The sequence below is a fragment of the Photinus pyralis genome, unplaced genomic scaffold, assembly GCF_008802855.1.
Source record: "Photinus pyralis isolate 1611_PpyrPB1 unplaced genomic scaffold, Ppyr1.3 Ppyr1.4_LG9, whole genome shotgun sequence".
NCBI lineage: Eukaryota > Metazoa > Arthropoda > Insecta > Coleoptera > Lampyridae > Photinus > Photinus pyralis.
In genome coordinates, this window is record NW_022170878.1 from 17976714 (window position 1) to 18004197 (window position 27484).

Genomic DNA, 27484 nt, shown 5'->3' on the forward strand with positions numbered 1-27484 from the left:
TTTGTATTTTTTGAATCCTTTTTTCGGTAGCACTATCAAGACAGGGCCCATACACAGCATCACAGAAATTAAATTGGGACAAAACTAGCGATTCACAAAGAAGCATTTTAGTTTTACTGTTTAAAAAGTTTCTTTGGTTATAAATTAGTTTAAGATTACAAATAGCTTTCTTTATGCACAAGGAAATGTGATCTGAAAATCTTAACTTAGAGTCGATCATCAATCCAAGATTTTTAGCGACATCCGAAATCTGAATATTGACACCTTTAACAACAATTGCATTTGAAATACGGCTAGCTACTCTTTGTTTAATTTTGTCTTTCCCAAAAAGCAAGACTGTAGTTTTGTTAGGATTGATGTTTAACCCATGCGATTTGGAAAATTCAACTAAACACTCCGCATCTTTATTAATAGCATAGATTGCAGTGCCAATATCATTTTCGTGAAATGTGTGATGCATTTGGGTGTCATCCGCGTATAAATTATATCTGCATTGTCGTAAACAGCTACCGAAATTACATGTATATATAGTATACAACAAGGGACCAAGAATTGATCCTTGGGGTACACCTCCTGTAATGAGAAGAAACATGGATGTAGCATTATTTAAAATAACTCTTTGCGGACGACAATGTAGGTAATTACCAATAAGTGCGATGGCCGCAGTATCCAATCCAACAAAATGCAAAATTGCTACAAGAGTGCGATGACTGATGGTGTCGAATGCTTTGGAGTAGTCTAACATTACTAGAGCGGTTAACATACCCTTATCAGTGGCAGCCAGGATATCGTCAGTAATGTTAAGCAATGCTGTGGTGCAGCTATAACCTTTCCTAAATCCTGATTGTCCATCTGGGAGAATATGGTACCTATTAAGATGTGAAGTAATTTGCTGTGCCACAATCTTTTCAAAAACTTTAGACAATACCGGCAGGATGCTAATGGGTCGTAGATCTTTAAATTCTTGTGGATTATTAATTTTAGGGTCGTAGATCTTTAAATTCTTGTGGATTATTAATTTTAGGTAGGGGAATAACGTTAGCACATTTCCAGATATCTGGACACACGCTATTTTTTAGACAGGAATTTATAATGTGGGTCATAAAAGGAGCAGCAAATGGACAGCACAATATCAGCATTCTAACACCAATACCATCACACCCCACAGCATTAGTTTTGATACTCATTAAGTATTTGAGCACCTCTGTTTCCTATTAAGATCAGAGCAATCGGTTTGAATAAAATAATTGAGAGATTATCAAGTTGTAATTTTCAAGTCAAATAAAATATTCTTCCTTCGTATTCAATTTTATAGAATCTCATTGGAATTTGGATCAAATATATTAGGTTATGGGCGAAAGCAACAATAATAATATTGGGATCCAGCAGTTTAACGGCTGCAATTTTGATGAGTGGCAATTCAGGGTCAAGGTTCATATGGACTCCCTGAATTTAGTGGACGTTTTAACGGGCGATCCACCCACTGAAGGAAAAGATAGGAGTGACTTCTTGAAAAGAGATAAGAAAGCGAAGGACCGTCTGGTCAGTCTCATAAATAATGAGTGCTTGTCATATGTACGTGACAGACTGCTAAAGAAATGTGGGAAAGTCTCCACTCGATGTTTGCAAAAAAGTCTGCTGTTAATCAATTGTTAGTAAGGAAGCAATTAGCGAGACTTAGAATGGGTGATGATGACAAAGTTACGTCTCATTTGGTCAATTTTGAAAACTTGATTCGAAAGCTGAAAAGTAGTGGTGCTGAAATGGAAGAAACCGATTTATTAGCTCAATTTTTCTTAACGTTACCTGAGAAATATGACCCATTAATAACAGCGTTGCAAAATTTGGATAAACTAACATTCAGTATAGTTAAGGAGAGACTACTGTTAGAGGAAACCCGTTTTGCTGAGCGCCATGAGGATGAACCGCAACAAAAAACAGCGTTTGCAGGAAAGAAGAAGTACTGGAAACGTTCTCAAAGGAATACTAAATTCCATGGAAAGTGTTACAAATGCAATAAAATTGGTCATAAAGCTATGGATTGCAGGGTAGGTGAAGCGAGGAGTGCTACTAGTGGTCATTATTCTAACAGTATTTGTTTCATGGCCGATTCAAATCGAGAATTTGTGGAGAAAGGAAACCGCACCATTGTAAACTCGGAATTTTACAGTCGTGTAATGACGTCATTTTCGTGGGAAAAAACGTATGTCCTATTAAATTTATTTGTTGCTAAGTAACTGACTACTGGTGTCTAATTACCTGTATGACTTTTACTATACAGTGGTGTACATAATATTTTAGCATTTTTTGATAATAATTAAGTCAATTTCCACAAGAAATCTATAGGTCTTAATAAAAGAAGAAGTCCTAATTAACTGACTGACTGACTGAGATATCAACGCACAGCCTAAACGACTGAAGATATCGAAAATAAATTTTTAACATGTTAAAAAATGCGAATAGTTCATATTTTTTGCGAGCGAAACCGCGATGGATAAAATGTTAGTATTTCAAAAAAGGTCATTTACTCACTAATTATTTTAATAACTTGCTCAACTAACATATAAGTAATATTAACATATTTTTGTTTTTAAATAAATAAAGATTAACAAAACGAAAATCACAGAATATTATTTAGGAATCAATACTCCCGAAAAGACCCAAAAAATAATTAGCAGAGGAGTACATAAAAATTCAAAGAACCACTATCGAAACCACATCTACACAAGAAAAAATTGCACTACCTTGATGAATAGTTGGAAAATCAAAATCGTAAAACAAAAATATACCAATGCCAATTTATTGCGATTGTAATGGTCACAGTATTAGAAGAAAATTAGTCGCCCTCGTCCGTATCGTCAGAGTCAAAATCAAAGTATTCGTCGTCAGTAAGGTCGTTATCTGCGTCTGTAGTGATAACAAGAGGTGGGATGTCAGAAGCATCACAAACTTGTACTGCTCCCCAAGCCTCTTGTATTACTTTGTCCATATGGTTTACGTATTTCTCCCAATTATCCCTAGAAATCTCCCCGATAACCCTTTCCCATGTTGCCAAAACCTCTTGTGGTGATCCCTTAAAATTTGCAATGTACTGATCGTATTTTCGTTTACACTGAGACCACACCATTTCAATCGCATTAAATTGGCAGTGGTATGGCGGTAACCGTAAAATTTTATGTCCTAAAGGCTTAACATATTCATCAAGGTAGTACTTTTTCTCTTTGGGGCAGTTTGCGCTGACAATGCTCCATATTTGATCCTTCATTGCCTTTTCTGGATAGCCGATATTTTTCCCCTAACCATTCTATCATTCTTTGTTTTGTCCATGATTTGGTGGGAATTTTCTCTAAAAGGCCAGAATGGTAGCTTGCGTTGTCCATAATAATTAAAGATTTTTCAGGAAGATTTGGCACCAGTTGAGTCTTGAACCAATTTTCAAAATTACCCCTGTTCATATTATCATGATAGTCCCCTGTTTTTTTTCCACTTTTAAAAATCAAACTTGCCCCACCAATAAAGCCATCGTTCGTCCCAGCGTGGACAATAATGTATCGATGACCTAAAGAATATCTCTTTTAATAATATTGAAAAGGTATTATAATATCTTATTTTACCTTCATTGGGTTTAATTGATTCCGTGTGCTTAGTATCATCTTGCCAGCTGTTTCGAAATGATCCCTTACTAAATATCCAGGTTTCATCCATAAAAACCGGAGTATAACCCTCATGTCCCAAATTTTTGTTTTCAATGTACTCCCTTAAGAATTTTATTCGTTTGTGGACAATATCCGGTAAATCCATAAGATATTTTCTGTTATTGGACTTCTTCCATTTAAAACCCATACTTTTGATCCACTTTCTCAATGAATCAATGGAAAATTGAAAATATTCGTTTTGCTCCAGAAATTTTTGTCTAATAGTTGCCAGTGTAACATATTCCTTTTGGGAGTACATATAATAGATTGTATCCCGAATTTTATTCTTCAAATATTCTGTGATTTTCGTCTTGTTAATCTTTTGCTTGGTAGAGACATTAGATGCGTAATCTTTGTCGGATTTTACACCATTTTTTCTCAAATTTGAAATGGTTGTTGGGCTGACTTTCGTTGCTTGTGCAGTTCGCTGTATAACATTGTTGATGTCTAGTGGTATGCCATTCCGAACTTGTTCCTGTTCAATTTGAAAGAAAGCCAACACATTTAGAATTATTAACTGTGTTTGTTCGTTAAATCGATGAGGGTTTTTTGGCGGCATGTTTTGACGCTTTGGCGTTTTCAAAACTTCAAAACTGACAATCACTTGACAAGCATTTCAGGTAAAATTTAGCCACGACAACAACATTTCGGCAAAATTTTTTGTCATTGTCATTTTACATTAGTTAAACAAGGATAGACAAAAATGACGTCATTACAAGACTGTAAAATTCCGAGTATATTTAAGTTAGATTCAGGAGCGAGTGATCACTTGGCAAATGAGAAGTGGTACTTTGCCAATATGAAACAGCTGAGGAAACCAATCACAATATGTATTGCAAAGGAAAATGAATCACTGATCTCCACGCACTCCGGAGAAGTAAATGGAATGAGCAATAAGGGCATTGAAGTTTGTATGCGGGATGTACTGTACGTTCCAGATCTACGTGATAATTTGCTGTCGGTTAGAAAATTGACTAAAGCAGGTTTAAATGTGGTATTTGAGAAGAGTGAGGCGATAATTTTGAAAAATGGACAAGTTGTTGCGACTGCGTACTTAAATGGCGAACTCTATGAATTGGAAATTGATTTAGTGAGCAGTAGCGCCTTTGTTAGTACTAATAGTAAATTTGATTTGTGGCATAAACGTTTGGGTCATATTGGTAAAGATAACATGTTGAAATTAGGTAGTTAAAGAAGGTTCATTGGAAAATATGCAAGAAAAAGAGTCTGGACTATGTAAAATTTGTATCAAAGGTAAACTGACACGTAGTCCATTCAATCATACAAGAGAAAGAGCTAAACAGCCATTGGAGTTAATTCATTCAGATGTGTGTGGACCGATTAACCCAGTTGCTTGGAATGGTTCAAGATATTTCGTTTCCTTCATAGATGATTTTACACATTTTGCAAATATTTACTTGATTAAAAAGAAATCAGAAGTATTTGATGCTATGAAAGAATATGAAGCAATGGCTACAGCCAAATTTATACTGCCTATTTCAAAATTAAGAACAGATCAAGGTGGAGAGTACTTGTCTAAGGAACAGGATAAATGGTATAAAATGAAAGGAATTCAAATACACACAACGGTTGCATATTCGCCTCAGCAGAATGGAGTGGCAGAACAGTTTAATAGAACTCTCACTGAAAAAATTAGAATGATGTTGATGGAATCCCAGATGCCGAAAAGACTGTGGTGTGAAGCTGCTTTAACTGGAGTATATTTGATCAACCGAAGTCCTACTGCTGCACTGAATGACAACAAGACACCGGCTGAAAAATGGTATGACCATTCACCAGATTTAAATAAGCTGAGGGTGTTTGGGTGCAAAGCATTTGCTTGGATTCCTGATCAGCTGAGAAGAAAACTGTCTTCAAAATGCAGGGAATCAGTTATGATTGGCTATGCTCCTAATGGGTATAGATTGTGGGATATAGAAAAACAGCGAGTTTTTACTGCACGTGATGTCAAGTTTGATGAAGAAAGTTTTCCGTTTGAGAAAAGTCGTGAAAATGCTCATACCTATACAAAAACCAAGGAAAACATATTTCAAAGATCTCGAGCAAGAGGGGGAAAATGGTTTTGTCGAGAATGTTGATGTAATTGAAGATGTCTCGGAAAATTCAATTATTGAAAATCAACAAGAAACAACCGAAGAAGAAAATGAGTCTAATGCTGAGGCGCTCCCTTCCCCAAATAATCAATGTGACGAAATGCACTTGAGGCGGAGCGATAGGGAGCGCAAGAGACCGAGTAAGTTGAAAAATTTCTTTACTACTTATAGAGCAAGTACTGCTGGTAATGTTCTTCCAGATGTTCCGGAATGTTATGGAGATATTTTTGGAAGAGAAGATAAAGATTTGTGGATCAAAGCAGTTGAAGATGAACTCACATCAAAGGAGAAGAACAAAGTATGGAAGATTGTCGAAAAGCCCGGTTTAAAAAAAATTATGGAGTCAAGATGGATTTTTTCTATAAAATATGATGAAAATGGTGTTGCAAAGAAGCATAAGGGAAGACTAGTTATAAAAGGATATTTACAGAACCATGTCTTCGACTATTTTGAAACTTATGCACCAGTTGCGAAACTCACTACAATTCGAGTTTTGTTAGCTGTTGGTATTCGTCTTGGATATTTTTTTCAACAGCTGGATGTGAAAACAGCCTTTTTGCATGGAGATCTAAAAGAAGAGATCTACATGACCATACCTGATGGTGTTACAAATGAAGAAAACAAAGTGTGCAAGTTAATCAAATCACTCTACGGTTTAAAACAAGCTCCTAGATGTTGGAATGAAAAGTTGAATAGTTATCTTTTGCAAATTGGATTTGTAAGGTCAAAACATGATTATTGTCTTTATACACGCAATGAAAATGGTCAACATATTTTTTTGGTCCTCTACGTAGATGATTTGCTTTTGGTTGGAAAAACACTTTCAGATATGGAAAATGTGAAGAAGTTATTGTCTGAACAATTTTCAATGTCAGATTGCGGAGAGTTGAAAAAATTCCTGGGTATGAAGATTGAGATTGGTTCAGATTACATAAACTTATCTCAGCCCCACCATATTGAAAAGATTTTGAAGAACTTTGGTTTACAGGATTGCAACGCAGTGAAGACTCCTATGGAGAAAGGATTAAAGTTGCCTTGTACAAATTCTGACGACAATAACAACAGGAAATCATATCAAGAGTTGCTGGGTAGTTTGATGTATTTGATGTTATGTGTTCGTCCTGATATTTGTTTCCCTATCAGTTATCTTGGTAGATTTCAACAGCACCCTATAGAAGAGCGTTGCCAATCATTGAAGAGAGTTGTTCGTTATTTAAAAGGAACCAAGAAAATGGCACTAAGATTTTCTGTTAATAGTAACATTCCACTTGTGGGTTATGCGGATGCTGACTAGGCTGGAGATACTGCAGATCGAAAATCGACAAGTGGTTTCGTCTTTAAAGTTTTTGGATGCACTGTTTCCTGGTCTAGTCAAAAACAATCTACAGTAGCAATATCTTCTAGTGAAGCAGAATATGTAGCATTAAGTGCTGATGTAACTCAGTTTGAGAAGTTAATTTGCAAGATTGGATTAGTCGATTGAGAGGGGGTATTAAGATCAGAGCAATCGGTTTGAATAAAATAATTGAGATATTGTCAAGTTGTAATTTTCAAGTCAAATAAAATATTCTTCCTTCGTATTCAATTTATAGAATCTCATTGGAATTTGGATCAAATATAATATTTCCGACACACTTGAAAATTTTAGTTTGGATGTAATGTTGCACTTAAGAACCCCATTATAAAAATTTGTGAGCCCGACATCATCATTTGCACTGTATGTGCTAAGGAAATTTGAATTTATTTGATTAACGTCTTGTAGATGAGAAGGTAAATGCTTTGTTTTAGCTCTGCTGTAAATGTCTAATTTTTTTAGTTCTTTCTATAAATTTCTAGAGGAAGTATTACGAAGCTTGTATTCCAGATACGCTTTTTTATCTTGCTTAATTGCAAAAGATGTATAGCTACGTAACGTTTTGTAATATTCCCAGTGGGCTGCTTTGTGTGTACGTTTAAATTTCCTATATGCTTTGTCTCTTAGTCCCATCATAAATTTGACGTTATTTGTAAGCCAAAGGGCATATGGTTTAGAAATTTTTATAGTTTTTATAAAGGTATGCCTATTAAACAGGGAGAGAATGGACTCGTTAAGAAACTCAATTTTATCGTTAATATCATGCATTTCGTAAATCATGTGTCAGTTAATAGATTCTAGATCATTTTGGAAATCATTGAGATCAAAATATTCAAAACTGCGGTAAGTATAGAAAGTATTGTATTTATTTAAATTGTCATGTAAGCGATAATCGCAGTATATCAATGAGTGATCGGAAACATGATGCATATCGACAACGCCACAATGCACTAATTTTGAGCTATCAGATTGATTATTATGTACTAAAATTAAGTCTATTAGCGAAGCTGAATCTCGAGTAATTCTTGTGGGTTCTGATATAATTTGCGTCAAACCAAGGGCATCAATCGTCACATTAAATTGTACACACTGCACATCATTAAATTTTAGGAGGTCTATGTTGAAATCTCCTAGGCAGAGGAGTTCATCGGTACTGGGCAAAAGAGCAGTGAGAGAATCCTCCAACACTGATAAAAATTCAGCGCAGCTAAATTCCTGTCTCCTATATATGTAGGTACATATAGCTCCAATTGATAGTGTTAACCCATTTATTTTAATTTTGACCCAAATTTGTTCTATAGCTGCACATGTGGCTGCAACATTTATAACCGAAAAAGTAATATCATTTCTGATGTACATACCAACTCCTCCACCTCTTGTGCTAGTGACTCTATCTTTTCTAATAAATTTATATCCCTGTATTTGTACTGCATAATCCAAAATATTAGGCGACAACCACGATTCGCTTACCGCCACCACATCATAATTTGCAGTCAGTACGTGGTCTTTAAAATCAGAAAAATTATTTAACAATGACTGTACATTTAAGTGTGATATCTTTAGAATACTAGACATTTAACTGAAAGAAAAAATAATATACAAAAGTAAAATAACTGTATATACACATACATAATCTTTAACCTCTTATAAAATGTGAGAAAATATGGTAATATAAAATCATCAAATAGTTATTTGTTTCATTAGTACAAAAAATGTCAGTTTTCGGGACGAGGAAGATAGTTGCTGGACGACGCGTTAGCGGAGTCCAGCAACCTTCCGAGTCCCGAAAACGCATTTTTTGTACGAATAAAACATAAAATTTTTTCTCCAACCCGCTTTACTTCAAATTATATTCGAATTTAGATTCAGTCACAGTTTCACTACTAGCGTTGAGTGAAGGATCTTTCACTCAACGCTACTAGTATAAGAACTTCTGCTTTCTTGTCCTCACGTGTCATGCCACTCTAGTTTTTAAGTTAACTTATAACCTTTCGTTCTTACTTCTTACTTCTCACCTCTCGCGACTTTGTAGGGAGCAAATCTTGAGGTAGCATGTTCTGCCGTTTCTATAATCTCTGGCGGAGTGCAATCCTTGTCGCTATCAGTTTCAGTCATTTTATTGTATACACAATAAATATTGTTATATTTTGCATTGAAATAAAAAACTTACCATACAGTTTTTTAATTAAAATTAATTGCAATTAACTTTTTCAAATTTTGATTTCAAAATGACAGATAATAGTGCAATGGGTCTGAAGTAGATGGCGTTACGCGCGACGGCGGGTTGTATACGTATTAAAATTACGTTCACGGAATATGTAAATTACGTTACACATGGTTTAAATAAAAATAGCGAGCGTAAATTATTTTCAATACATGTACATACGTATAGGTAACATCATTATCTGCATTGAATATGCAAAAATATTTGATTTGTATGTATAGAAATATCTTACAACCTCCAATGTAAAACGATGTCAATGTGACATATCTCCGTGATTGTAATTTTTTAATTGGCCAACTTTCAAGGTCAATTTGTTTTTGGTACTAGGACCAAAAGTATCCACTTTTTGTACAGTTGCCATGGTGAAAGCGATTAATCCGCAAAACGTCAATTTTAGGTACCGAACACTGTCACAAAATAGCGTCTTATTCAGGTGGTTGGAGAAAAAAATATGTTGTTAACATGGTTTTGGTACTTAAGTAAATAAAATCTAATTAAAATTAAAAAGAAAAAACTTATATACATCTTAGTGAACATCATTAAAGTCTATTTCAGATTTAATGACAAATATCTTGCTGTTGTCCACTTTACGCATAGCAATTTGTCCGTTACGTACCCAAACATACTTAATATTGTTCCGTTTTGCATATTCTCTTGCTTTAGCAAACAACACGCGATTCGTGAAAGTTAAGGACTCATTAATAAATATGCTACTATTAGGGTTAACTGATGGAAGTCTAGAATACATTTCGCCCAGATCGCTCACTTGTATGTTGCGTTTTACCTTCTTGCGGGCTAAAAGTTCATCTTTATCCAATCTGCTGACAAATTTGACAATGATAGCTCTCGGTTCATTCGGTTTATTAGGATTCTTGGATAACCTATGACACGCGTCTATCATACAGATAACACAACCGCCTGGCCCACAGCAGTAACGACGTTAACAATATTTTCATTCTGGATTTCCGGTACACCTTTAATTTCGACACAGTTTTTGCGCGAGTACTGCTCAACTTCGTTTAACCTCACTCATAAATCGTTGTTTTCTTTAACCAGGTTTTTATTTACATTTTCCAGTGCTTCAATTTTGCTCAAACATTATTCGATCCTTGCATCTTGTGCTTTGAACAGCTCAACATTATAGTCTATTTTTTCATGACATGAATCCAATGATTTGGCAAACGAATCCTGATTATTCTTTAAGGAGATCATAAGATTATATAGTTGGTCCAATGTAACAGGATGAATTGGGGTGTCTAACTCAGGATCAGATGGAAGCATGGACTTTTTGGTTACACATCCAGTAGCGCAGGCGTTGCATTTCCATGTTTTGTCGCTATTACTTGAAACAAGTTTCTGAAATTCCTCAATTTCAATATCGACGCACGCAATATGAAAGAACTCCCGACAAGTGCTGCACATAATGGAGTCTTCATATCGGCCAACTTTCTTAACACAACTAACACACACAATACCGCGATTTGTTAGTGACATTTCTTAATTATATGATAATGAAGTAAGTTATAAACACAAATTACTTTTATAAATACACCTATAATAATTGTTAAGAGCGATAAGTAACACGTCCGCACCATTCCAAGTCTAAATCTACTCTGATTAACATTAACATTAATGATTAACATTAACATTAACTAATTAATTAATAAAAATGCTTAAATTGATTCTTATTTGACGTATTTCCGGTATTTGTCGATGGCGCGAAAGATTGTTTGGAAAAGGACCATACACTTTTAGGTAAGCCTTGGAAAATTAAACAAATGAAACACGATGTATTATAAAATAATAACAGCTGTAATTTGTAAATTATTCTACTGTGTTTAGATTCAGAAAGTGCAGTTTTTTGAATTTGTAATCTTTTCTAAAATGCCGATTTCTAACCAAGAAGCATTTAATATGCTGGCAGCGATGGTTTGTGGTCGAGTCGGATAACGCAAATAGAAGATGCGGGCAGCGATGGTCGCATTTTGAAAATACTCAAAATATATCGCCAGCATATTAAATGCTTCTTGGGTAGAAATCGGCATTTTATAAAACATTACAAATTCAAAAAACTACACTTTCTGAATGTAAACACAGCAGAATAATTTACAAATTACGACTGTATTATTTTATAATGCATCGTGTTTCATTTGTTTAATTTTCCAAGGCCTACCTAAAAGTGTAGGGTGATTTTCTTTCGTGCCATCGACAAATACCGGAAATACGTAAAAAGTAAATTTAAGATACAATTTAAGCATTTTTATTAATTTTATTTTTTTTTAATTTTATTTTATTGCCTTTATTTTATAGAGGGCGGAGTGTTAGCAATTAGCTATTCTTCCCACTCAACCCACTATACAATCACAAATTAATTAATCTTATTTTTCCAATATTTGAGGTTAGGACCGAGATTTTGAAAAACGGTTTTCACTGGCCTCTTTGGATGTTATTAGGATACCTTTTCATTAAAAAAAGTCATATTTTTTATATTTTTTTAGGATATTGGGTCAAAGTGTCAAAACTAGTGCCCTGGCAGAGAAGGATTTAACCAAATTAACTATATTTTGATTGATTTTCATTGCCCAATGAATGCTCTTTTCAATTTGTTAAAATCGGTCAAACGGGTAAAAAGTTAAAGCAGGTTATTGCAAAAACAATTGAACGCCCCACACCATCTTTGTTTTTGAAACAACTGAGTTTTTGTTTTTACGAAAATGATAGATAAACTGGTTCTCTTTAAAAATGCGAAAAAAAATTGTTTAGTTTATTATACGAAATATAAAGAAAATGCAATTTTAAAATTTAAGATGGCAGTTACGCCGTCTGTTGGTCATTTTTAGAACTTGAAAATATTTTCCAGCGATTCTTCGTGACCGATTTACCCAATAATTTTGTTACCTCTAAATCATATGACGAACGGTTTTCGAGATATGGCCGAGGAACAGTCTTATTGGGTCACCCGGTACAAGGAGAGATGATAAAATTCTAAATTTCAATTTTGATTTGCTTGACCTAGCTCGACGGGTGTTTTGTGAGTCGTGTAGTGACCGGATACAATGGTATGCACACAGCAATGCATAACAAAATAACAAAATTTGAACAAAATCCGTCGAACCGTTACCTAGGAAAACGGCCAACCGGGCCAACGCACAATGTACATAGACAAGTACTTACGTACATACAGACGGAAAATTTTATTCTTTCAAATTTGCTTAAAATGATCTAAAATGTCAACATTTGATGAAATCACAAACGGCGATCGCAATTATACCCACCTAGCTCAAGCGAGTCATGCAAAAAATTTTAATTGCCCATTGACGGAATGAGTACCAGACTTTAAATTAGCAGGACAAATTAGCACAAAATGAGACCAAATTAATGCAATGAACAATTTTGAAAATACCAATGTTGACACTACAGCGCGCAGTTGTGAGGTGAGTGTCATCAGAAAAAAATGAATTACCTACTCATTAACGTGATGAGCACAAAATTTTTAATTAGCAGCACAAAATTATATGAGATACTTGGAATTTAATTCCTTTCGAGTCGACCCTCCAACTATACGGACCCGGAAAATCTGCTCGGCGATAATGTCAAACTTTGGGGCCCACTATACTCAGTCGAGCAACGCCCTAATATTTTGACGGTTGAAGAGACACCTTTAGGAATTACTGAGCTAACCATGAGTAAATTAAAAAATCATTGTCATATTCAAATTGTTTGCCAGTGCAGTAGAGATTCAATTTTAATACCTACATGCAAGTGGGGTTTGCAACCCTTCTAAATGTATCCAAGACCGTCACATCAGATGTGGCTGTAAATAAAATGGAAGTTAATGAAGCATGATTGAATGGAAAGTACCGTTAATGTTGACGTCTAGTCATAATTAGCACTTGCATATTTAACAATGCAATCAAAATATTAATTATTAGTAACGCCGACCTTAATTAAACAATTAAAAAATACGGTATTGCAGATTTGTACATTCTGCTTTTTACCATGCAAGTTAAACGTTTCACCATAGAAAAGAGGCTTCTCCAATATAGCGCTGCTATCACTGGTGAGTGAAAGTTCTTGTTTTTTTTTATTGGAAAAGAGTGCACTAGGTTTGTTGGTGCCTCTCTGTAACGGGTTACACTTTGGATGGACTTCGCCGTATCTGCCGGTACTCCTCGGTGAAGATTCCCCAATTCCGATGACTGCGGATGAATCATCTTGGGTGGGTAACATGTTCCTTCTGGGTGGTTTGAGTGGCTGCCTTTTGCTGAGTATTGTGGGACGGCTAATTGGAAGAAAATCGATTGTGTTATGGTCAAGCGTGCCATTTTTTGCGTCATGGCTACTAATCGCGTTTGCAACTTCGTTACCACAGCTCTTAATTGGTCGGTACATAGGAGGCATCGGCGCGGGAGTGGCGATTCCAACCCTCCCGATTTACATCAGTGAAATATCCGATAAAGAAATACGAGGGATGTTGTGCTCTGCAGTGTCGGTCGTCTTCTTCTTGGGCATTATGCTGATAAATGTGATTGGAGCGTATGTGACTATCAAAATGGCGTCGTTAGTCTGCCTGCCCGTACCCATACTTCTGTTCGTCCTCTTTTTCTGGATGCCTGAGTCGCCGAACTATCTACTGATGAAAGGCAAACATGATGAAGCGAGACAAAACTTTGTTGCACTGAAAGGATCTGAAGACGCCAACCACAAGTTAGACGTGGTTGCGAAAGCTATTCAGGAAGAAAGTTTAAACAAAACCAACTTCATCTCAATATTAAAAAGAAACAACCACAGGAAACTGCTGACGTTAGTGGGTCTACGTGCTACTCAACAATTTAGTGGAGTTACTGCTTTTAATTTCTACGCGCTAACGGTTTTTGCGGAAGGGAGCACCTTCTCATCGCCGTTATTCGGAGTGCTCATCTTTTACGCGGTCGAAATTGTGTTCTCCGTACTGAGCTCGCTCCTGGTGGATAAATTGGGGAGGAAACCTTTACTCATATCCTCTTCAATTGGTGCAATTTGTGCTTTGCTTGGCGGAGGATCGTTCTTCTATCTCCGAGACGTGACAAAAGTCGACACTTCCAACGTGTCATTTTTACCAACGTTCATTTTGATTACCTTCACCTTCAGCTACAGTTTAGGCTTACAGGCGATACCTAGCTTTATGGCCGCCGAACTGTTCTCAACGAACCTGAAACCCTACGCCGGCACGTTGGGGCAAACGCTTTTCTACGTGTTCGGAATAATGTCGACGAAATACTTTCAGTTTACCAAAGATTACTACGGATTTTTCGTTCCATTTTGGAGTTTCGCCGTCTGCTGTACCATCGGATTGGTTGTTCTCGTTATATTTATGCCTGAAACTAAAAACAAGACTTTGGAGGATATTCAAATAGAGCTAAACCGTTAACCTAAGCCTAGAGTTTCCCACTCTTTGTCGGTCGGCGACAGTACCTTTTAGAAAAATATGGAAAAACAGTACCCTACCACAGTAAAATTCTGAAGTGGTGTAGGTATGAGGAACACTTTTGTATTACTTTTGTGATATTTACTACTGTGGGCGCACGTTTGTGAAAACTAAATAAAAAATTGTTTTCTTTACCGTATTATTTAGTGCCCTTGGATATAATTCGCTGTATCGTACAAAGACTATATCTCCGAAAGTAGTTTTTTCAGTTTCAAAACAGCATTTTGTTAAGCTTCAAAATATGCAACTTTGCCAAATTTAAACTACCTACCTATCTCCTACAGTTTCCCTCGAATTTGAATCAGCCCGTATAACAGCATGAACGATGCATTTAAGACTTTGTTTGAAAGATGCTTCCCATTAATCCACGCCAACAACTTTTTATATTCTTTATTGCATTTGGATTTTACAGCTACCAACTTTCAAGATTCAAGATTCAAGATTCAAGATTTATTATTCCTGCTGGATTATAAATAATTTACAGGAGTCATACATGTAATATTTATAAGTATAAAATTGCAAACATACACACCGACATACACACCGACATACACACCTACACACGCACTCTCACATTCACTTTTATTCTGCTGATGCAACAAGCCACTGAATATCTTCTTCAACCGAAGTCATTTTACTTACAAATGCTCGTTTCGCGTGCTTTAAATACTTGGTTACACACTTGTTTCTTAATATAGTATTTTAGGGTTGTCAAGCAGATTATTTTTTCGATTATGTGTCAATAATGCAATAATAAAAAAGTTGTTGACCTTCAAGTTTGATTTCGCGACCATCAATTGCTCTGGACTGCAAAACGAGCTGCCTCGTAGTCACAATATTTTTGGCGACCGTGACAGGACATCTTTTGATCGTGTTTCGCGAAATAACAGTGGAAGAAGAAAGAGTGCTATTGAGCTTATACGCGTGTAGTATATTTATTTATTTATTATTTATTTTTATTTATTTATTTATTTATTTATTTATTTATTTATTTATTTATTTATTTATTTATTTATTTATTTAACTCAACTCAACAGGCCTTCGCCCAATTACAGAGTGACCCGTATAATGCTTTTTAGAGGTGCCCCTGCAGATAAGTTGTTCTATACTACTCCGGTATTTACCTTACGAATTAGGAAAATTGCAGGAAAACCTAATTCGGAGTAGCCGGCAGAATGCTCGAAGCTGATCTAAGGAAATTCCTATCTCTGCCACAGATGAAAAATTCCCCTCAACCCAGCTTCGAACACCCGACCTCCCGGCTATGTAGCCCAACGTTCTACCACTGAGTCACACAGACGGATCTTTACGTTTAACAGTGACTTCATTGCAGTCCGAAAAGAATCGAACCGTTGGTTCAATACCTTCCTGGAAGATGTTTCGTATCACCATTCTGTCTCTTTATGTACAGGATGCGGCAATGATCGATTTATGAAAACTAGATGTTCTTGGTATCACCATTGTTTAAATACTTTAACAATGGTATCACCGAATTGTCTGAGAAGGAAGATCAGGTAAATTTTTACTTCTTAAAATAACACAAACGTTATGTTGCAATTCAAATAAAATCAAATTTTTGTTAAAGAGTTCAGTTTTTTGTCGAGCAACCTAAAGCCTTATCTGACCAATTTACAAAGATTTTCTTTACTACTGCCATCTACCAAAAAATGACTAAGGTAAATTGTTAATTTTATGTAAAAGAAGAAGGAAAATTTTACGGTACCTCTTAAGTAATATCCCACGGAATTGTTGATTCCATTTTCCTGCGTGGGTTGGTAATGGCTTATTCCAATAATGCGCAGAAAAAAATTTTCCCACCTATCCTTCCTGATTAATTGATTAATTAATTACTGAGATCGGGCCCGTTTTTTCACGAGAAAATCTGATTAGTTTGTACCCCACGAATTTTATTGTGCACCTCGTCCTTCTAGATCAACCTAGTAGTCCTTGTTCTAAGTACGTAATTACCACGAGTTTAGAGAAAGAAAAAACCCCTTCTCCCGAATCCTATTGCACCGTCGTGCGCACATGTATTACTCATTCTTGTTTTTCGTGTTGTTGTGTTACCACGTTTACGGGCTGCGACAGTGTTTTGTTTTCGTTTTTTGTTACTATGGGAAAGCGTAAGATTTTTAAAGTTTCGCCTCGCAAAAGGCGGCGAACTGAGCGGGCGGACAAGAAAAATAAAAAGATCGCGTTAGAAGTACTACTTAATTTACGGCGTGTTTCGCGTTCGACTTCGAGGGACGCCATTTTATCAGCTGACCGACATCCCGGGGCAACAGCCGTGGTTTCACCGGCATTGACAACGTCTTCTTCTCAGTCAACGACACCGCGAGGAGAAGATCGCTTTTTACAAGCTGATGTGGATTTCGCTTCGCCGCAGCCCCATTCCAGCCATTCCCATTCTCCGACACACGTGTTATTGAACCCTGTGTTGAGATTGGGCGCTTTGGAAGAGGCACGGGTTTTTGACCCTGAAAGTAAGTCTTCCCGAAATACTGCTAACATGTGTTAACAGTATTGCCTTGTTTCGAAAATGTTTTCGAAAGGCACAGAGGAAGGAGGTTAGTTGCACCTCTAATGGTAAGCGAACGTTTTACCTGACGACCTTGGTTGGTAGAAAACCCTTAAGTACTGGCAACATGTGTTGGCTATGTACGGCTTTTCTCGAAAATGTTTTCGAGATGGATCAGGCGAGAGGTGTGTCGTTACCTCTTGGCTTACCTTTGGTGTTGTTGCCTCCTTCCTTTTCGGAACCGGTTTTCGAATAATAAAGCTATTTTTCTTTTCCGTCAAGAAGATGGAGTTTTAACTTTGGTTTTCGTCACAGGTTTTGTGGAAGAGAACGACCAGAATGTTCCAGCTAATGAGCAGTTAAGTGACAATGTTTTGTCACTTTTAGGTGAATTTAATCCCCCGAAGAGGGATTTGTCGGTTGCCGTGCATCCAGCTGTGGCTGATCGATGGGAAAATATTTTAAAGTCTGGATTGGATGCTGCAGCAGTAGCCACCTTTGTGCAAAAATATCCTCCAGCGGAAAATTGTACGTTCATGGGAGTACCCAAACTAAATCCTGAGATTGAGGCTGCTTTCACCGAGGCACTTAAAGGACGGGATGCAAGATTGTCTAAATTGCAAGGCAATTTGGGAGCAGCTTTAGCAGCCATTGGAAAAGGGCTAAGCCTGTGTCTGCAAGAAGGGGAGGGGATACACTTCCCTCTACCTTTAATAGAGTGTCTCAGCGATGCTGGACGGCTAATAGCTGATTGCCATTATCAGCATTCGATGGCCCGGCGTTTCATTGCAACGTCAAACATAAACAAATCTTCTCGGGCCACATTGACGAAGGCTCCGATTGGAGATTGGTTGTTTGGCGATGCTCTATCTGAGAGAGTAAAGGCAGCAAAAGTGCTAGAGCGAGCCTCTAATGACCTTAAGGTTCAGAAGGTGACCTCCACCCAGTTTCGCAGTAAGGGGCCTAGTTCGTTAAACTCAAAGGGCCTGTCACGTTTACCCGACAACAGTCGCCGGGGCAGGCCAAACTTTTCATTTCGTCGGGACCGTCAACCACAACCAATGCTGTCCGGGACAAAGAAACATCCAGTGCTACAACAGCGGCAGCGATGGCAGAACAAATCCCGACATTACCGTTAGAGGTAAGACGATACTGTGGACGTCTTGGCACTTTTCTGCGGGCATGGAGGGCCATCACAAGTGATACTAAGGTGTTGTCCTGGATTCAGGGATATAAAATCCCGTTTATTAAAAAACAGTACAATTCTCCATTCCTAGGGAGCATGTCTGGTCTGCGTCTGAACAACAGATTGTTCGCTTGCATTTGGACAAGCTTATATCTATAGGAGCTGTTAGTACTTGTCGTTATGAGAAGGATCAGTTTGTTTCGAATATTTTTTTAGTACCAAAACCAGACGGTTCCCATAGACTAATTTTAAACCTTAAAATTTTAAATACTTTCTTAGATACACAACATTTTAAATTAGAAGATTTCAGGACGGTTATTAAGCTGATAACCCCTGAGTGTTTTCTAGCATCATTAGATTTAAAGGATGCGTATCATTTGATACCTATTTTTTCTGGTCATAGAAAGTATTTGAGATTTCTTTTTGAAGGTAAGCTTTTTCAGTACAATTGTGTACCATTTGGTCTTAGTACGGCGCCACGTTTATTTACCAAGATTGTAAAGCCAATAGTGGCATGTTTAAGGAAACAAGGTTTCCTTTCTGTTGTGTACTTGGACGATTTCCTGCTTTTAGGTAGAGATTATGGCGCATGTAAGACGAATATTACGGCTACAATAGATACTCTAGAGAAATTAGGTTTCCTTATTAACTGGGAAAAAAGTCAACTTATTCCATCACAGACAATTAAATATTTAGGTTTCATTTTCAATTCAAGGGATATGACAGTGAGCCTTCCTCAGGAAAAACAAATTAAAATAAGGCGTTTCATGGATAGATTACAGAAACTATGTTCTTTTACTATTCGCGAATTTGCCAAATTTATTGGAAATGTAGTTTCAGTTTCTCCTGCTATTAAATATAGTTGGTTGTACTCAAAAAGATTTGAACAACAAAAATTCTTAGCGTTGAAGAGGGCTAATGGTAATTTTGAGGGAATAATGTCGTTAACTTCACCTATACTAGAGGATTTTGAGTGGTGGAAGACTCATTTGCATTTACCTAAGAGTCTAGAGCCGCCAAGGTTTTCCTTGGAAATTTTCAGTGATGCTTCTGCAACTGGTTGGGGAGCGGTATGTGCAGGAAAACGTACCCACGGTTTTTGGGATTGCGAGGAATTTAACACACATATTAATATTCGAGAGCTGCAAGCGGCATTTTTTGGGCTAAAATGCTTTGCAGCTAATCTTTTTGGGGCGAATATTCTTCTGAGAATTGATAACACTACGGCTGTCTCCTACATAAATCGAATGGGAGGTGTTCAATTTCCTCATCTAGATTCTTTGTCACGCAATATATGGCAATGGTGCGAGAAGAGGCAGCTGTGGTTGTATGCTTCTTACATTAGTTCGTCAGATAATGCCGAGGCAGATCGGGAGTCTCGGAGACTAACTCCTGACATGGAGTTCGAATTAGCGTCTTTCGCTTTTGAAAAGATTTGCCTTTATTTGCGTACACCGGAAGTTGATTTGTTCGCTTCAAGAAATAATACAAAATGTACACGTTATTTCTCGTTTTTAAGGGACCCTTATGCTGAATTAGTGGATGCTTTTACAGTTTCATGGAATGATTTGAACTTTTATGCTTTTCCACCTTTTAGTATTATTCCTAAGGTGATTCAGAAAATCATTTCTGATTCAGCAGAAGGAGTGTTAGTTGTCCCTTTTTGGTCTGCACAACCGTGGTGGCCCTCTTATACTGCCCTATTAATTAAACCTCCTCTGTACTTGAAGCCTCATCCAAGCTTACTTATGTCTGTTGACAGGTTGCCACATCCGCTACACCCGCAACTTACCCTGGTTGCAGGGCTTTTGTCGAGCAGGCGTTGAGTCTTAAGGGCGTCCCAAGAGAGGCGTTGGAGATATCGATAGCGTCACTCACGGATTCATCATTAAGGCAATATAATAGTAGCCTTCGCCTTTGGTGGATGTTTTGTAAAAACAGAAATGCTAATTGCTTTGACTTGGACATAAACGCCGTTTTATCTTTTTTAGTAGATCTGTTTAATCAGGGAGCTTCCTATGGAGTCCTTAATACTGCTAGGTCGGCATTAGCGTTACTTATCTCACCAAGTTTGGGACAGGATTTTAGGATTAGACGTTTCCTCAAGGGCGTTTTTAAGCTGCGTCCTTCATTGCCAAGATATGATTCAGTGTGGGATCCATGTATTGTTTTAAGATATCTGTCCACACTGGTACCTAATGAATCGATAGATTTATCTATGTTAGCCAAAAAAGCAGTAACCTTGCTAGCCTTAGTAACGGCCCACAGAGTCCAGACTTTCTCCTTGATAGAGATAGATAACATAACGTGTTCGAATGATAAGATGGAAATAAAAGTTCCTCTGCGGATTAAAACTTCGTCTCCGCGGGGTTTTCAACCGAATTTATCTTTTCCGTTTTTTAACGATAAGCCTGGACTCTGCGTAGCGCGTACATTGTTGGGTTACTTAGAGCGGACTAAGGGTTTGAGACCTATGCGGTCGAGCAAATTATTCCTAACCTCAAAACAACCCTTTAAGCCGGCGTCTTCTCAAACTCTTAGTCGTTGGATTAAGGACATGTTAGCCCGAAGTGGAGTAGATACATCGAGATTCACAGCTCACAGTACTCGCCATGCGGCAACTTCCGCAGCTGCGCGGAAGGGAGTAAGTCTGGATGTAATTAGATCTACGGCGGGATGGTCCCATTCCTCCCAAGTGTTTGCAAAATTCTACAACCGACCTCTTGTTGAGAGTCGCTCTGTTGCTAATGCAATATTAGATTTTAAGTAATAGTAACCTAAATATTTTGTATCGTTTTTTACACATTTAGAAGTTTTTCCTTTATAAAGTTTCTGTTTCATGATTGTGGGTTTTTATTGCAACTACTCTGAACATCTACTAGGTTGATCTAGAAGGACGAGGTGCACAATAAAATTTCTAGATTAAACGAACTTACCTCAAGTGAAGTTCAATCTAAATTTTATGAAGCACCTCGTCCGAATAGATCACAACCCGCCCACCCGATTCCCTTCTTTGGTGATCTATGGGTTAGTTGCAATACCCCTGAGACTCTAAAATAATGAGTAATACATGTGCGCACGACGGTGCAATAGGATTCGGGAGACGGGGTTTTTTCTTTCTCTAAACTCGTGGTAATTACGTACTTAGAACAAGGACTACTAGGTTGATCTATTCGGACGAGGTGCTTCATAAAATTTAGATTGAACTTCACTTGAGGTAAGTTCGTTTAATCTAGAAATTACACATGGTGACATACTATACTGTCACGTCACGTGATAGCACGTTAAGTACGAGACGCGTGAAAATACGCATCGGAAACATATTTCTATCACGTCACTCTTCTGTGGTGTCATGCTTGTTGCTTTAGGTGGTGGTTCATTCAAAGTAATGATTGTTCAAGCACCAGTTCTTCTGGTTCAGGGGAGGATATGGAAAATGTAACTACCTATAGGCAAAGAATACTTAATAATAAGAAGTACAACGGAATACGTTTCGTTGAAATAGTTATCTGTTAAATGTGTTGCCTAACCACATGAAATATTATTAATTAATCAACCTCCATGGCTATGCCTTGCAATGGCCTTGCAGGTTCCTACTTGCAATGTTGCCATATGCCATAACATCGTGCATATTTATTTAATATTATTTTGCAAATCGACCTTTGAACTCCTCATTATTTTCATACATCATTTAATTTTATACGTAGCAAGATGAAGTATTGTTTGCTATGTACCTAGGGAAATTTACTGTTATTTCGGCATTCGGTATGATTGTATTTCCTCTGGAATTAACACAATGGAAAATCTAAATCACCCCCTACACTTTACGAGAATACACGTTTTGAAGCACCAGGAATCCGGATCAAACAAAATCTCGATGTCGTCGATCTGGCTCTCTGTTGTGTTATTTTGCATAAAGCCAAATCATTTTAAAGTTTCCGCCGCGAAATTATTGAATCAATGAAGATTTTGCTGCAACATTCATAATAGGGATAAATGAACTCAAAGTGGCACTAGCTATAGAGATTTTGCGCTTTCTTTCTTTAGCCAGACATTCAAAATGGTAGTTAACAGACCCCCAAATTCTTTTTGTTTAGCATGGTCGAGTAAATCAAAAAGTTGCACATTGTTGCATCCGAACAATGCACAGTAAGCCATCGCGAAATTTTAATACTAAAAACTAATACAAAAATCCGATATACTAACTGATACCCAACCATCCTCGAGATTGTGTTTGGGCTGTAACTTTAGGACCCGATGGTCTACGTAGCTGAAAAACAGTAGTTCTTATTTGAACATGTTACATGTGTTATGTGTACCATTTTTCAAAGCGATTGGACGTTTCTAAACAAAGATATCGTGTAGGTACACGGAGAGACAGACAGTAATACAAATTATAAACGATCTCGAAGAAAGTATGGACGTAACGAGCACAAAACGCACCTATTCCTTGATCTTGCTGTACAATTACATTTTGTTTCATCTGACCAAGTAGAAAAAGGTCGCAGCATTGAATTTGACAGTTATAAATTCAAAGGTCCTCACCTAGGTGCAAACTATACCTACCTAAATGACGAGTATTCGCGCCTTCGATGCATGACAAGACAACTTCTCTGTAAATGCCTTTGGTAATGAGTTTGGTAATGAGTTTAAAAAAATTATGAATTGTTGTCAAATTGCGATATTTTGTTTATGTGTTTTCACTTCGTCGTTAGCGTTAGCGCCCTTGAATAAGGAATCTTTTTTATTCTGATATCAAGTAATTATTACGATTTGCTTATACGATGGTAGCGCTAAACATGTTATAATTAGGAGATTGGCGGTATCAGAGGCGGATCACCGCTCAGGCACAATAAGCTCGTGCTTGGGGCCTCATCTTGTCTGGGGGCCTCCAAAACTAATAACTAGCAAGAAAAAATCTCTGGGAAAAATTGATTTTTGTTTATTGTACGTCCTGGAATTTATAAACGACAACGACAACCCCCAATACCACTAAACTATTGTGGGATTGCAAAGCCATTGTGTCCAGATATATAAAGTATTACTTGACGGGCTGCAATCTACATTCCCTAATGTGGAAACTATTTTGAAAATATTTTTAACCATGTCTATTTGTAACGCTAGTGGCGAACGTTCCTTTTCCTGTCTTAAACGAGAAAAAATCATTTACGAAATTCTCTTGGCCAAAGTAATTTAAATAATTTGTCCGTCATGTTTATTGAGGCTGATATTGTACAATTATTGGACTATGAATTGCTCATTTTTCTTACCTTAAATCCAGAAAAGTTCCCTTATAAGTTGTAATAGTTTATAGGTAGGTACCTTAATATTGCAATAAAACGTTAAATTTTAGACAATGTTTGAATTAGAACCCTACTTTACATCAATTAATATTAAAGTAGAAGGGAAGGTAACACCTCGGTTATGATTGAATGGATGTGAGTATTCCATCAGTTTTTCAGACATGATCATTATAAAACGGCCAATATATGTGATTATACCATAATCAAAATTAAATTTCACATTGATTTAAAAATGTTAAAAAATTTTGAATTTTTATTAGGAGAGGGGCCTCAAAAGGGCGTTATGCTTAGGGCCTCTAAAGGGTTTAATCCGCCACTGGGCGGTATCAAATATTGATTGCATATCGATTGAGGGCAGATGTAAACAAGTACAAAGCAGAGTTTATGTAAATAGTAAATAATGGGAGTAAGTATTTATAGGACAGTAATAATATAATTGAAGAATTAAACAGGTGGCAGGTCATATTTTTTATTTATAGAATGATCGCACTGAAAGGTGATCACCGGGGAAGTGCGAGACAATTATGTTGTTGTTAGTTTGATACGCATTGCTTTGAGTAACCTGACTCTCGCCCACACAGCTTTGAAATTATGGAGAGTATCTTTGGCAACACCGCCATGAATAATGTTACCGTTTTGCTGCAGATACCTATAATCTCACCAACTTTACGGCACATTTTAGTTATTCAACTCGGTTACTAGAGGGCCAGGGTATCGCCCTCCCAGCGCTGAGTAGATTCAAACTATTTCACAATTTAATGATACGCTGCATCTCTTATTATTAGTTACTCTTTGCTATAGGTCAATATGGGTTCATAAGAGAATAACCTGGTGAATACTCCTAGAAGGTACCACATGTACTTTAGAATGAATGAAAAACATTCGATTGTATATTGACGTGACAATAATGTGTCTCCGGATTTACAATCATATCTTCTGTTTTGATACTTGAATATTTACACATTTCCTTCTTAAAAACCAATACAAATACGAATTATCGAAAACGAATTAAAATTGCTGTCGTACCCCTAGGATATTTATATCAAGGTTTTTGGATTACAAGGAAATAACAGAAATCACAGTACCTTCCAATTCGTATTGAGGTGGCGTCGATCACTATACATTTGGTCTTGGTTGAGAATTCCCCTAGGTGAAGATCCGTATTCGTTGGTATATGAAGTTCTTTCCTTACGGGAACAGAAAAGTCTGACATATGTTGACAAATTTGACTTATGTTCCACCCGAATTTGAGTAGATTCACGTGCTTGCTACATGCGGTTTCATTTCTCCGCTTTGTGAGCACTCAACTTCTTACGTATACACCTATTTATCTCTCTTATAATTTAAATACATATCGAAATTAGTATTCGTCGCTAAACTCTACGTGCCTCATATGCAGCCCGCACGAAAATCCAACTCACAATGATAATGCACTTTCCGCGGTTTCTACGTCCCGATCAACACGAAAATTCATACCAGACCTTCAAGAAAGGCTGCCATTTGCTGTTACGGTAGCAACCCTTAACAATTTCGCATTTCGCGACCAAGTTTCTCAAAACGATTTCTACACTAAAATTCTTCTTCTTCTTCCTCCAATTTTCCCCCTTCCTATCGTTGGCGGGATATAAATATTAAACAGAACCGACTTTAGTTATCGCCCACAAGAATCTGATAGCTCTCGCCATCGCGGATTCTTATCTGTAATCGTTACCAGGATAAAAATTTAAACGGAACCAACGTAAAATATACGACTCGCGTCTGTTTTTCCAAACTCGTTTTGCTATATCCATTAACCTACTCGAGATTTCTGCTTGCACGGAGTGGTCCATACTAAATTCTCTACGGTCGTAATTAGGGAATGCAATACCGGGATCGCGGGATCCCGACATACCGGGATCCCGCAGAATTTTTGCGGGATTAATCCCGCACATAAATGGAGCGGGATCCCGCGGGATTTGCGGGACTGAGGAATTTGTCGTCCAAGGGGACGACTCTGTTTGCTTTGTTAATGAAACGCATAACGGAGAAATTATTTTTAAAATAATTGTTAAACTTTTTTTCATTAAAAATGTACTATGATTTTTGAGGCACTTTAGAAGTTCACCTTTTTGTCCTTTACAGGTGATTTTTTTGAGTTCTAAGTTAGACTTTTGTTGAATATTGTGATAATTAGCGATTTATTTAAATACAGAAGTTAACCGCATAAAATTGCTTATTCATGCCAATTTATTTAAAATTTTGCGGGATCCCGCAAATACCGGGATCCCGCGGGATTAACATCTAACGATCCCGCAAATACCGGGATTGAGATTTTGCTGCGGGATTGCATTCCCTAGTCGTAATATAACCAAACTGGAGAAAAATTGGAGAAAAATTAATTGCATAGCGAGCCCCCGCTACAGATGTCACTTTTTAAAAGTGTAAGACGTAATGGTGAAATTTCTGGGAGGGAAGATTCTGCTAGCCTATGCCTTTCCGGGAACAAATACCCCAGGAGCGAGTTCTCTTAAAACCGAAAATTTCGCACTTCACTTTTCTTGGTTTTTTTAGCTTCAAAACCTTTCTAGGTAGTCAAGATTTGGGTTATTCATTATTTATGATTAAAATTAAGCAATATTCTCCACATTCCAGTTTTTGATGGTCAATGGAGGGGAAGGAATTGGAAGGCATAGTCGACATAATATGTGGAAAGTAATGAATGGCAACTCACACTGCACGTACATTCAGAACCGAAAAATTTATGTTCACAGTTCTGCCTCTCATTCTGCTACAGTATTGCCATCTTCGGTAGTCTCTTCACGGCTAAAAGTCGCGGTTGCCAGCTTTGTATACGGGGTGGACCCTCTCAGTCCAGAGAAACAAAATTTGGTAATCAACCAAAGATCGAAAAGGGTTAAGGTTTTAAGGATTTTAATATTCGGGACCCATTATTCAAAGTATTAACGATTTAGGATTACCTTAGTTAAAAATAACTACAGTCAGGGTTCAAGTATCTCAAAGACGCATTATCCTCGAAACACAAAGTTACAGCTTCTTATCCGTATTAAGTTAAGTCGCGTCGATCCCCATAGATTTCGCCTTGGTTCAGAATTACCCTAGGTCAAGGTTCGTAGTCGTTGGTATATGACGTTTTTTTCTTTACGAGAACAAACAAACCCCGAACTTCAAGCTTCATTAGTTTCAAAGCTTTTCTAGATAGTCAGAATTTGAGTTTTTCATTATTTAAGATTTAAAAAAACGACATTCGCGAGATTCCGGTTTTGAAGGTCAATTACAAGGCCTTGAAGGGCAAAGTTAACGTTTAAGTTACGGAACATGTGCAAATCAGTGAATAGAAACACACTGCACATATATTTAGAAGTGAAGGGTTTTGTGTTAACAGGATTTCACTCCTCGAACGGAGAACTTGTCCATCGTTCGAGAAATGCCAGATGAGACTCGAGATTAACCACAGTTGCAGATGTCGTAACTTGACTACAGCATTCCCATCCTTGGTATTGTCTACTAACGGCGAAAAGTATGACTTTACATAAAACACGCCCATACAAACATCAAGCAATTGGCTAATTTCAACAAAATCGAAACGAATGAGCAAAGTATGTTAATTAAACTGCGGGCAATCG

At 37.2% G+C, this 27484-nt stretch overlaps 2 protein-coding genes across 2 annotated transcripts; both read left to right on the forward strand.

Moving 5' to 3' along the window:
• The first annotated feature begins 12429 nt into the window (after positions 1–12429).
• Positions 12430–14948, forward strand: LOC116180834 (facilitated trehalose transporter Tret1-like). The gene is made up of 2 exons (XM_031500971.1): positions 12430–13447; positions 13494–14948. The coding sequence occupies exons 1-2, from the start codon at positions 13387–13389 to the stop codon at positions 14795–14797; spliced, it is 1365 nt and encodes a 454-aa protein (XP_031356831.1). The 5' UTR covers positions 12430–13386; the 3' UTR covers positions 14798–14948.
• Positions 14949–16764: 1816 nt separating this feature from the next.
• On the forward strand, positions 16765–21401 carry LOC116180154. Its single transcript, XM_031500013.1, has 3 exons — positions 16765–17337; positions 17688–18513; positions 20321–21401. Exons 1-2 carry the CDS (start codon positions 16968–16970, stop codon positions 18509–18511), a joined length of 1194 nt encoding a protein of 397 aa, XP_031355873.1. The 5' UTR covers positions 16765–16967; the 3' UTR covers positions 18512–18513; positions 20321–21401.
• The last annotated feature ends 6083 nt before the right edge of the window (positions 21402–27484 follow it).